Source organism: Macaca thibetana, chromosome 19, assembly GCF_024542745.1.
Source record: "Macaca thibetana thibetana isolate TM-01 chromosome 19, ASM2454274v1, whole genome shotgun sequence".
In the NCBI taxonomy this organism is placed as follows: Eukaryota; Metazoa; Chordata; class Mammalia; order Primates; family Cercopithecidae; genus Macaca; species Macaca thibetana.
In genome coordinates this window covers 49744995-49758051 of record NC_065596.1, presented here as the reverse complement: position 1 = coordinate 49758051, position 13057 = coordinate 49744995, and the positions used below count along the sequence as shown (strand labels likewise).

The following is a 13057-nucleotide window of genomic DNA, read 5'->3' as shown; positions in this document are numbered from 1 at the left end:
ATTCTAACTGGTGTGAGATGGTATCTCATTGTGGTTTTGATTTGCATTTCTCTGATGGCCAGTGATGATGAGCATTTTTTCATGTGTCTGTTGGCTGTATGAATGTCCTCTTTTGAGAAATGTCTGTTCATATCCTTTGCCCACTTTTTGATGGGGTTGTTTTTTTCTTGTAAATTTGTTTGAGTTCTTTGTAGGTTCTAGATATTAGCCCTTTGTCTAATGAGTAGATTGCAAAAATTTTCTCCCATTCTGTAGGTTGCCTGTTCACTCTGATGGTAGTTTCTTTTGCTGTGCAGAAGCTCTTTAGTTTAATGAGATCCCATTTGTCAATTTTGGCTTTTATTGCCATTGCTTTTGGTGTTTTAGACATGAAGTCCTTGCCCATGCCTATGTCCTGAATGATATTACCTAGGTTTTCTTCTAGGGTTTTTATGGTATTAGGTCTAACATTTAAGTCTCTAATCCATCTTGAATTAATTTTCGTATAAGGAGTAAGGAAAAGATCCAGTTTCAGCTTTCTACTTATGGCTAGCCAATTTTCCCAGCACCATTTATTAAATAGGGAATCCTTTCCCCATTTCTTGTTTTTCTCAGGTTTATCAAAGATCAGATGGCTGTAGATGGTGTGGTATTATTTCTGAGGACTCTGTTCTGTTCCATTGGTCTATATCTCTGTTTTGGTACCAGTACCATGCTGTTTTGGTTACTGTAGCCTTGTAGTATAGTTTGAAGTCAGGTAGCGTGATGCCTCCAGCTTTGTTCTTTTGACTTAGGATTGTCTTGGAGATGCGGGCTCTTTTTTGGTTCCATATGAACTTTAAAGCAGTTTTTTCCAATTCTGTGAAGAAACTCATTGGTAGCTTGATGGGGATGGCATTGAATCTATAAATTACCTTGGGCAGTGTGGCCATTTTCACGATATTGATTCTTCCTATCCATGAGCATGATATGTTCTTCAATTTGTTTATGTCCTCTTTTATTTCACTGAGCAGTGGTTTGTAGTTCTCCTTGAAAAGGTCCTTTACATCCCTTGTAAGTTGGATTCTTAGGTATTTTATTCTCTTTGAAGCAATTGTGAATGGAAGTTCATTCATGATTTGGCTCTCTGTTTGTCTGTTACTGGTGTATAAGAATGCTTATGATTTTTGCACATTAATTTTGTATCCTGAGACTTTGCTGAAGTTTCTTATCAGCTTAAGGAGATTTTGGGCTGAGACAATGGGGTTTTCTAAATATACAATCATGCCATCTGCAGACAGGGACAATTTGACTTCTTCTTTTCCTAACTGAATACCCTTTATTTCTTTCTCTTGCCTGATTGCCCTAGCCAGAACTTCCAACACTATGTTGAATAGGAGTGGTGAGAGAGGGCATCCCTGTCTTGTGCCAGTTTTCAAAGGGAATTTTTCCAGTTTTTGCCCATTCAGTATGATATTGGCTGTGGGTTTGTCATAAATAGCTCTTATGATTTTGAGATACGTTCCATCAATACCGAATTTATTGAGAGTTTTTAGCATGAAGGGGTGTTGAATTTTGTCAAAGGCCTTTTCTGCATCTATTGAGATAATCATGTGGTTTTTGTCTTTGGTTCTGTTTATATGCTGGATTATGTTTATTGATTTGCATATGTTGAACCAGCCTTGCATCCCAGGGATGAAGCCAACTTGATCATGGTGGGTAAGCTTTTTGATGTGGTGCTGGATCCGGTTTGCCAGTATTTTATTGAGGATTTTTGCATTGATGTTCATCAGGGATATTGGTCTAAAATTCTCTTTTTTTGTTGTGTCTCTGCCAGGCTTTGGTATCAGGATGATGTTGGCCTCATAAAATGAGTTAGGGAGGATTTCCTCTTTTTCTATTGATTGGAATAGTTTCAGAAGGAATGGTACCAGCTCCTCCTTGTACCTCTGGTAGAATTCAGCTGTGAATCCATCTGGTCCTGGACTTTTTTTGGTTGGTAGGCTATTATTGCCTCAATTTCAGAGCCTACTATTGGTCTATTCAGGGATTCAGCTTCTTCCTGGTTTAGTCTTGGGAGAGTGTAAGTGTCCAGGAAATTATCCATTTCTTCTAGATTTTCTAGTTTATTTGCGTAGAGGTGTTTATAGTATTCTCTGATGGTAGTTTGTATTTCTGTGGGTTCGTTGGTGATATCCCCTTTATCATTTTTTATTGTGTCTATTTGATTCTTCTCTCTTTTCTTCTTTATTAGTCTTGCTAGCAGTCTATCAATTTTGTTGATCTTTTCAAAAAACCAACTCCTGGATTCATTGATTTTTTGGAGGGTTTTTTGTGTCTCTATCTCCTTCAGTTCTGCTCTGATCTTAGTTATTTCTTGCCTTCTGCTAGCTTTGGAATGTGTTTGCTCTTGCTTCTCTAGTTCTTTTAATTGTGATGTTAGAGTGTCAACTTTAGATCTTTCCAGCTTTCTCTTGTGGGCATTTAGTGCTATAAATTTCCCTCTACACACTGCTTTAAATGTGTCCCAGAGATTCTGGTATGTTGTATCTTTGTTCTCATTGGTTTCAAAGAACATCTTTATTTCTGCCTTCATTTCGTTGTGTACCCAGTAATTCAGGAGCAGGTTATTCAGTTTCCATGTAGTTGAGCGGTTTTGATGGAGTTTCTTAGTCCCTAGTTCTAGTTTGATTGCACTGTGGTCTGAGAGACAGTTCGTTGTAATTTCTGTTCTTGTACATTTGCTGAGGAGTGCTTTACTTCCAATTATGTGGTCAATTTTGGAATAAGTGGGATGTGTTGCTGAGAAGAATGTATATTCTGTTGATTTGGGGTGGAGAGTTCTGTAGATGTCTATTAGGTCTGCTTGCTGCAGAGATGAGTTCAATTCCTGGATATCCTTGTTTACTTTCTGTCTCGTTGATCTGTCTAATGTTGACAGTGGGGTGTTGAAGTCTCCCATTATTATTGTATGGGAGTCTAAGTCTCTTTGTAAGTCTCTAAAGACTTGCTTTATGAATCTGGGTGCTCCTGTATTGGGTGCATATATATTTATGATAGTTAGCTCTTCCTGTTGAATTGATCCCTTTACCATTATGTAATGGCCTTCTTTGTCTCTTTTTATCTTTGATGGTTTAAAGTCTGTTTTATCAGAGACTAGTATTGCGACCCCTGCTTTTTTTTGTTCCCCATTTGCTTGGTAGATCTTCTTCCTCCATCCCTTTATTTTGAGCCTATGTATGTCTCTGCATGTAAGATGGGTCTCCTGAAGACAGCAGACTGATGGGTCTTGACTCTTTATCCAGTTTGCCAGTCTGTGTCTTTTAATTGGAGCATTTAGTCCATTTACATTTAAGGTTAATATTGTTATGTGCGAACTTGATCCTGCCATTATGATATTAACTGGTTATTTTGCTCGTTAGTTGATGCAGTTTCTTCCTAGCCTCAATGATCTTTACATTTTGGCATGTTTTTGCAATGGCTGGTACCTGTTGTTCCTTTCCATGTTTAGTGCTTCCTTCAGGGTCTCTTGTAAGGCAGGCCTGGTGGTGACAAAATCTCTAAGCATTTGCTTATCTGTAAAGGATTTTATTTCTCCTTCACTTATGAAACTTAGTTTGGCTGGATATGAAATTCTGGGTTTAAAATTCTTTAAGAATGTTGAATATTGGCCCCCACTCTCTTCTGGCTTGTAGAGCTTCTGCTGAGAGATCTGCTGTTAGTCTGATGGGCTTCCCTTTGTGGGTAACCCGATCTTTCTCTCTGGCTGCCCTTAAGATTTTTTCCTTCATTTCAACTTTGGTGAATCTGGCAATTATGTGTCTTGGAGTTGCTCTTCTCGAGGAGTATCTTTGTGGCGTTCTCTGTATTTCCTGAATTTGAATGTTGGCCTGCCCTTCTAGATTGGGGAAGTTCTCCTGGATGATATCCTGAAGAGTGTTTTCCAACTTGGTTCCATTTTCCCCCTCACTTTTAGGCACCCCAATCAGACGTAGATTTGGTCTTTTTACATAATCCCATACTTCTTGCAGGCTTTGTTCATTTCTTTTTCTTCTTTTTTCTTTAGATTTCTCTTCTCACTTCATTTCATTCATTTGATCCTCAATCGCTGATACTCTTTTTCCAGTTGATCGAGTCGGTTACTGAAGCTTGTGCATTTGTCACGTATTTCTCGTGTCATGGTTTTCATCTCTGTCCGTTTGTTTATGGCCTTCTCGGCATTAAGTATTCTGGTTATCAGTTCTTCCACTCTTTTTTCAAGATTTTTAGTTTCTTTGCGCTGGGTATGTAATTCCTCCTTTAGCTCTGAGAAGTCTGATGGACTGAAGCCTTCTCTCATCTCGTCAAAGTCATTCTCCATCCAGCTTTGATCCGTTGCTGGCGATGAGCTGCGTTCCTTTGGAGGGGGAGATGCGCTCTTATTTTTTGGATTTCCAGCTTTTCTGCCCTGCTTTTTCCCCATCTTTGTGGTTTTATCTGCCTCTGGTCTTTGATGATGGTGACATACTGATGGAGTTTTGGTGTGGGTGTCCTTCCTGTTTGTTAGTTTTCCTTCTAACAGTCAGGACCCTCAGCTGTAGGTCTGTTGGAGATTGCCTGAGGTCCACTCCAGACCCTGTTTGCCTGGGTGTCAGCAGCAGAGGCTGCAGAAGATAGAATACTGCTGAACAGCAAGTGTACCTGTCTGATTCTTGCTTTGGAAGCTTCCTCTCAGGGGTGTACTCCACCGTATGAGGTGTGGGGTGTTGGTCTGCCCTTAGTGGAGGATGTCTCCCAGTTAGGCTACTCAGGGATCAGGGACCCACTTGAGCAGGCAGTCTGTCCTCAGATCTCAACCTCCGTGTTGGGAGATCCACCGCTGTCTTCAAAGCTGTCAGAGTCTGCAGAGGTGTCTTCAGAGGTTTCTGCTGCTTTTCTTTGTTGTTTAGCTGTGCCCTGTCCCCAGAGGTGGAGTCTACAGAGACTGGCAGGCCTCCTTGAACTGCTGTGAGCTCCACCCAGTTCGATCTTCCCAGGGCTTTGTTTACCTACTTAAGCCTCAGCAATGGCGGGCGCCCCTACCCCAGCCTCGCTGCTGCCTTGCTGTTAGATAGCAGACTGCTGTGCTGGCAATGAGGAAGGCTCCGTGGGCGTGGGACCCTCCCAGCCAGGTGTGGGATATAATCTCCTGGTGTGCCCGTTTGCTTAAAGTGCAGTATTGGGGTGGGAGTTACCCGATTTTCCAGGTGTTGTGTGTCTCAGTTCCCCTGGCTAGGAAAAGGGATTCCCTTCCCCCTTGCACTTCCCAGATGAGGCGATCCCTTGCCCTGCTTCAGCTCTCACTGGTCGGGCTGCAACAGCTGACCAGCACCAATTGTCCAGCACTCCCCAGTGAGATGAACCCAGTACCTCAGTTGATAATGCAGAAATCACCTGTCTTCTGTGTCGCTCGCCCTGGGAGCTGGAGACTGGAGCTGTTCCTATTCGGCCATCTTGCTCCGCCCCCTCGGGTAAGTTGTTTTAGTATCATAGCCAAGTGACCAGATCTGTGTTTTGAATTATTCCCCTTCCTACCAAAAGCTTTTAAGCACGTGTACCAGCATGAATCTATCCTTTGCAACACTGCTGTGAATATTAGATAGGGAAAGTGTCCGCGGCAGAAACAGAAGCTGCTCCAGCACTCTTCCGGAAGAAAAACATAGCAGCCGCGGCCGCCAGTAACATGAGGGGAATTAAAACCTGTGCATCAGACTGAATCAGCTTCAAATTTGAGCACATCTAATATTCCAAGACGTAGACTCTGAAAGCAGGTAAGCTGTTTCTCTTCCTGCCGATAGTTCTTCCACTTAATCTAAGAAAACTCCTAGCTTTGCCAGGTGCAGTGGTTCATACCTGTAATCCCAGCACTTTGGGAGGCTGAGGCTGGCAGATCTGTTGAGGTCGGGAGTCCGAGACCAGCCTGGCCAACATGGTGAAACCCTGTCTCTACTAAAAATACAAAAATTAGCTGGGCATGGTGGCACACACCTGGAATCCCAGCTACTTGGGAGGCTTGAACCTGGTAGGCAGAGGTTGCAGTGAGCTGAGATCAGGCCACTGCACTCCAACCTGGGTGATTCCATCTGAAAAAAAACCAAAAAAAACCTGCCAGCTTTGATCTCATTTATAATCTGTTTTTCCAGAGGTACTGAGATTAACAAATACTACTCCCTCCAAAAAAACTAGAGTGATGACAGAAAAAAATGACCAAAATAATTAGGCATGTTAGTAATACTACTACAGCAATAAACATGTTTGTAAGAGAAATTACTTCTAATGATTTCAGATCCAGTTGAGACAGTTCAGAGTTGAAACATTTTGGTAACATATCACTCATAATGTTGCAGGTGACTTAAAGCAAATGCTCTCTCTTCTGTTGTGCTTGCTTTCCATTAGGTTATGAAAACCTGCACTCATAAGTTAGGGTTTTCAGAGATGGAGACTTGCTATGTTGCTGAGGCTGGCCTCAAACTCCTAAGCTCAAGTGATCTTCCCACCTCAGCCTCCCCCGTAGCTGAGACTAGGTGCAAGCCACTGCTCCTATATTTAAATCATAAACTTAACCATCAACCAGCTGTTTGGGGGTAACCGTTTAAATATCTTAGTCCTGTGAGACCCAGCACAGGATTACATTCATAACTTTTAACAAGGTGAATAAGATTAGTAAAAAAGTGAAGGCAAATGTGGTTTACAAACCCCAGTCTCTGCGTTAGCCAGCATACTACTGATACATGTTCAAACTGGAGATTCTACTATATTTGAAATTTGCAACTATTGTCAGTGAAGAAAGTGTTAGAATAATACCTAACATTATAAATAAGTAGAACCGTTAAGAACATTAACATATTTTTAAAAGAACAGAATGATTAAGATGAAATCTGGTTGGGGATTTTGTGTCAGGGTAAACTGGTAATTTAAAAAAAATGTGGTCAGGGATTTTGAAAACATCCCAGTTACAGATAAATTTTGCTTTAGGCCTCTTTTACATACAAATGCTAAGGGAATATGAGGCACTTCACAAGTTCTGTGCTTTCTCTCACAGGATAACCACTGTCCTAATGGCAACTGCTGTGAATGTGTTTAAAGATGGTCAGATTCTGCCGGGCACGGTGGCTCAAGCCTGTAATCCCAGCACTTTGGGAGGCCGAGACGGGCGGATCACGAGGTCAGGAGATCGAGACCATCCTGGCTAACACAGTGAAACCCCGTCTCTACTAAAAATACAAAAACTAAGCCGGGCGAGGTGGCAGGCGCCTGTAGTCCCAGCTACTCGGGAGGCTGAGGCAGGAGAATGGCATGAACCCGGGAGGCGGAGCTTGCAGTGAGCTGAGATCCGGCCACTGCACTCCAGCCTAGGTGACAGAGCGAGACTCCGTCTCAAAAAAAAAAAAAAAAAAAAAAGATGGTCAGATTCTTTCAGACACCTACCTGAGAGTGAAAAGTGGTTCTGTGTACAAGGAGAGAGGTTCCTGATGGCAACAAGAGGCTGGAGTACATTTTAGGGAGTGGAGAGAGGTTATTCTAAACTTTCTAATTTAAATGAGTGAACTCGCATTGCTTTGAATTCAAACCTTTTTTTTCCCAAAAATGTAAATTTAGGGCATTAATTTCTCAACTGTCACATCAGGTTTTGAGTAGGGAAAGCAATTGGAAAAAACTGGTTGTTTTTGTTTGAGATGGAGTATCGCTCTGTTGCCAGGCTGGAGTGCAGTGGCATGATCTTGGATCACTGCAGCCTCCTCCTCCCGGGTTCAAGCAATTCTGCCTCAGCCTCCCAAGTAGCTGGGATTACAAGCGTGCGCCACCACACCCAACTAATTTTTGTATTTTTAGTACAGATGGGGTTTCACCATGTTGGCCAGAATGACAACTGTTTTTTAAAAATAATCGAGTCACTTAACGATGGAAAACATTACTGATGACCAGAACAGCTCAAAAAGAAACAGCATTTACCTATCGAGAGGAAGGGTACACCAAGCTTGCAGCTGCCACTGCCAACAAGACCTTGATCCTGGCTGTGAGATCCCTCGCAGCCCCCTTATTTTTCTGAATCTTTCCCCATTTGACAATTCTACCATCCACAGCAATTGTTGAAATTAAAAGGGTATATGTGAAAATGTTTTCGGCTGGGCATGGTGACTCATGCCTGCAATCGCAGCACTTTGGGAGGCCAATGTGGGCAGATCACTTGAGGTCGGGAGTTCGAGACCAGCCTGGCCAACATGGTGAGACCCTATCTCTACCAAAAATACAAAAATTAGCCAGGCGTGGTGGCAGGCGCCTATAATCCCAGCTACTTGGGAGGCTAAGGCAGGAGAATTGCTTGAACCTGAGAGGCGGAGGCTGCAGTGAGCCAAGATCATGCCACTGCACTCTAGCCTGGGTGACAGAGCAAGACTCCATCTCAAAAAAGAAAATGTTTTCAAAATTATATTGTACTACCCCAAAATATTAGCTGGTGTCAAATGTGCATATTTGTATCCTGAAGAATACCTGTGCTGATAAACTGTATAGGATGTATTTTCTTAATTAGGATGGTATGGAACCACAGCAGCTTCAGTCTATAAGGTGGTTTTGTTTAAAAGAAGTAGGGAAGGCTGGGCGTGGTGGCTCACGCCTGTAATTCCAGCACTTGGGAGGCCGAGGCGGGCGGATCATGAGGTCAGGAGATTGAGACCATCCTGGCTAACACGGTGAAACACCATCTCTACTAAAACTAACAAAAAACTAGCCAGGCGCGGTGGTGGGCACCTATAGTCCCAGCTACTCGGGAGGCTGCGGCAGGAGAATTGCTTGAACCTAGGAGGCGGAGGTTGCAGTGAGCCGAGATTGTGCCACTGCACTCCAGCCTGGGGTGACAGAGTGAGACTCCGTCTCAAAAAAGAAAAGGAGGAAAAATCAAAGCAACAGGACTCATCTCCTGTTTGGGGTAGGAAGCTGTATTCATTTTATTCTTCTGATTTCCAAAGAAAAACATTTTTGTGGGCCCTGGACACTGTGCCTACTGGGTTAAGTTGGCCTTGGTCAGTAGATGGATAATGAGCTAAATGATCAAGTTCCCATGTTTCAGTCTCACATCTGTAACTGAAAAATACATATCCATTCAATGGGGACCACTTTTCCCACACACAAAGCAAATGTTTACAGCAGAGAGGCCGAGAAACATCCACAGCCAAACAACTAAAAAAGCATACCATGACACATTCAAGAATCATAAAGTTTACTGTTTCTTTTCCATCATTTGGCACATATCCAAGGCACATTAGAAAATTAGAAATCATAAATTACTTTGTAGAAAAATAACCCCTCCCTTCTGTACATACACAAGTATTTCCAAGAACATGGACAAAACCATTTCCCTATTACAAGGTCATTTGAAAATGGACTCAGGACAAACCTATATACTTGCAGCTCTAGGCCAATAACAAAAAAAAAACAGTATAATCTACAGAAATTTATAAAAAGGAATAAATGGCAATAAATTCTAACTGAAAGTAACTTTGACCTGGTTTGTGCTATTAAGTTTTGAATCTGAATCAAAAGACTAAAAGATGTGCCAAATCTACTCTCTAATCCAGTAACCATCCATCGGGTGTGAGTGCGACATTCACAGGAGGTTCTCAACAAAAAGGGATGTTTCTAGAAACACTGCTACAGACGCACGTGTAGTAACCGAGTATCTGTACCTGCTTGTTAGAAGGAAAATGATAAGCAACCTTTCCCACACGCATGATGTGGAAGAGGTCTGATGCATCCTTTCACTAAAATGAACATCAAAATGGGATTGAGGCATCTTTTGGTTCAAGTGTTGCTTTGCAAAGAAACATTGTCCAGCTGTTGCTTTCTTCCTTCAGATAGGACGTTTCAGCCTGGCCTCTACAGAACCATGAAACCCAAATTGCTTCTCTCCCGCTTCATCCGAGGTGGAGGAATTCTAGTTGTGGTTTGTGAATGTACACAGGTCAGAGAGGTTTAGCACCTTTTGGGAGGAGGAGGTCAGAATCTGGTGGTGAAACCTCTCCCCCTGTGACCGACAAACCCTCGTACTTAAAAAGCAGCATGCACTTCTGGCTTAAGGATCTGGACTCGACTGGAATTTCTGTTTCAAGTGTATTCATTAGCTTTGAAGAGGAGAGAGAGGGTGGTGGTGAACCTTTTTGTTGCATTCTTAGCCACAGAAAAGCTTTCAGGAACTTGGTGCTGAAGCCTTCTCAAGCCAGTTTCATGGAAGCACATTGAGTCCTCAGTCAGCATCCTCTTGTTGCATCCTTGCTTCCTGGCAGCAGGTTCAACAACTTGTCATTCCTCTTAGGACCGGGAAGCACTAACCTCTTGGGGACCAGCAGCCTCCAGGCCCTGGGACACGACTGCATCCTCCACTGTGTGTCTCCGCAGCATCCGCCTGTGTCCAGGGCCAGTCTGTGTCAGTCCAGGCCTCTCCGGCCAGTCACTGTTGCCTTTCTCAGCAGCATGAGATCCACTCTGAGCTGGCGGGTTATTCTGTCTCAGGGTGACACTTTGCCGCCCTGGCTGAAGAAAGAGTACATTTTGAACCGTTCGCGTCCTCACTGTACTGGAAGCCACAACTATGACAGTGACAGCTGCCCCTTAGTGCTTAGTGTCACACAGTGTGCTCAGTGCTTGACAGGCATAATTTCAATTCTCACATCCCTGTGGTGCTAACATGGCATGTGCATACTACATGTGTCAGACACAGAGTAAATGTTTCACATGTTTTCACAATCTTTATGACTCTAGGAGGCATGTACTACTATTGTTATCCCCGTTTTACAGCTGAGGAGACAGGATCAGCAAAGTTAAGCCACCTGCCTAAAGTCCCACAGCTAGCAAAGGAAAAGCTAGCACTTGATGGAACTCAGGCAGATTTCAACGTTTCTGGCTTTCCCACAAAGCAGCAGGTCTACTAGCAACACCATGTAAGACTGACTATGATATCAAAATTAGTCATGTTAATTAAAATCATTTTAATTATCTAAAACAACAATTTAGAACTTTTGTGTATTTGTTCCAACAAGCCTATGCTACATACGCTATAAATTCTCATCAGCAAGAAGGAAAGTCGTGGTTCTGAGAAGAATCACTGTCTCAGATCACAGGTTTTCTTTTTTTTTTTCTGAGACGGAGTCTCACTGTGTCGCCCAGGCTGGAGTGCAGTGGCTGGATCTCAGCTCACTGCAAGCTCCGCCTCCCGGGTTCACGCCATTCTCCTGCCTCAGCCTCCCGAGTAGCTGGGACTACAGGCGCCCGCCATCTCGCCCGGCTAGTTTTTTGTATTTTTTAGTAGAGACGGGGTTTCACTGTGTTATCCAGGATGGTCTCGATCTCCTGACCTCGTGATCCGCCCGTCTCGGCCTCCCAAAGTGCTGGGATTACAGGCTTGAGCCACTGCGCCCGGCCAGATCACAGGTTTTCAATCAAGCTTCTGAGTAATTTAAAAATGCAGTAGGGGCCGGGCGCGGTGGCTCACGCTTGTAATCCCAGCACATGGGGAGGCCGAAGCGGGCAGATCACTTCAGGTCAGGAGTTCAAGACCAGCCAATATGGTGAACCTGCATCTCTACTAAAAACAGAAAAAAAGCCAGGTGTAGTGGCACATGCCTCTGTAATCCCAGCTACCCAGGAGGCTGAGGCGGGAGAATGCTTGAACCGGGGAGATGAGGACTGCAGTGAGCCAAGATCGCGCCACTGCACTCCAGCCTGGGCCACAGAGCAAGACTCGCTCAAATAAATAAAATTAAAATGCAGTGGGAAGATGGTCACCTAATTGTCTGAGCAACTGTACACCATACTTGGAGACATTGTTTACCCATCTATATATAAACTGTCGTTTTCTTTGGTGATTAAAACCATAGTGAAATTTGGGATGGTTCATCTCCTATAAGCACCAAGACCTGTGGTTCCCCACACATGTAACACTTTCCACTCCTCTGCTCAGAAATGTACTTTGAAATATAACAATCAGTGAAACCTGTACTCTACACTGTCCCATGAAATAATTCCAGTTTTAACTGTTGCTAGCTCATACAGCGCAGGGAATAATGAAGATGATGTTCAAGGAGACGTATGTTAACCACAGATTACTTTTGACAAAGCCAGGCTTTAGAAAATATGGTTAAAAGCCAGTGTTTAATAACTTACCTGATGCAAAGAACCTTCGGTTAAATTAGGGACACTTCTATCTCTTGCCATAATCTCCCTTGAAGTCTTTCCCCTAAAACCCAAAATAAACTAAAATAAATATTTGCACAGTGGCATGAAACACTCTGGTTGGCCACAAGGTGGCAGCATTTTCGACATTATTAGGTGCAGATTTGTCCATAACCAATTACAACTGAAGCACCTTACGTGCAGCTTGGAGTAAACTAGGGGCAAAAGCACAGAAATGAACTTGATTTTCATACTTACTTAAACTGACCGGCTGAGTGGACAAAGTAAAACTGTCTTGTAAAAGGTTCATCTGGTAGATCATACAGTTTTGAGTTCCCTGTAGATAAAAAGATAAACATCTAAAAACTTCGAAAACAGTGTAAAATTATTTTAAAATTACAGCATAGACACAATCTTTCTATTCTCAGGTTTACAAAATTTAGAAAATGAAACACTGAATTTGCTTAAAGAAACACGGCTAGTACCTATTTATAACAGGCTGAGTATCTCCAATTCAAAAATCTAAAGCCTAAAACGCTACAGGCCGGGTGCAGTGGCTCATGCCTGTAATCCCAGGAGTTTGGGAGGCCGAGGTGGGCATATCACTTGAGGTCAGGAGTTCAAGACCAGCTTGGGCAACATGGAGAAACCCCATCTCTACCAAAAATACAAAAACTTAGCTAGGCATGGTGGCGCACACCTATAATCCCAGCTACTGAGGAGGCTGAGGCAGGAGAATCACTTGAACCCAGGAGGCAGAGGTTACAGTGAGCCGAGATTGCATCACTACACTCCAGCCTGGGCAACACAGCAAGACTCCATCTCAAAAAAAAAGCTACAAAATCCGAAACATTTTGAACTCTTTGACATGATGCTCAGAAGAATCTGATTTCCTGATTTGGATCCTCAACCA

At 43.1% G+C, this 13057-nt stretch overlaps 1 protein-coding gene across 3 annotated transcripts in view; it reads right to left on the bottom strand.

The window, feature by feature from the left end:
- Positions 1 to 9182: 9182 nt before the first annotated feature.
- ANKRD27 (ankyrin repeat domain 27) overlaps positions 9183 to 13057 on the bottom strand; it is an 80561-nt gene continuing 76686 nt past the window's right edge. For all 3 annotated transcript variants that reach the window (XM_050771976.1, XM_050771975.1, XM_050771977.1), the window contains 3 exons: positions 12403 to 12481; positions 12136 to 12208; positions 9183 to 10506 (listed from right to left, as the gene is read on the bottom strand). In XM_050771976.1, the coding sequence (XP_050627933.1) occupies positions 10285 to 10506; positions 12136 to 12208; positions 12403 to 12481 (374 nt within the window). In that variant the 3' untranslated portion in view covers positions 9183 to 10284. The remainder of the gene's footprint in view (positions 10507 to 12135; positions 12209 to 12402; positions 12482 to 13057) is intronic.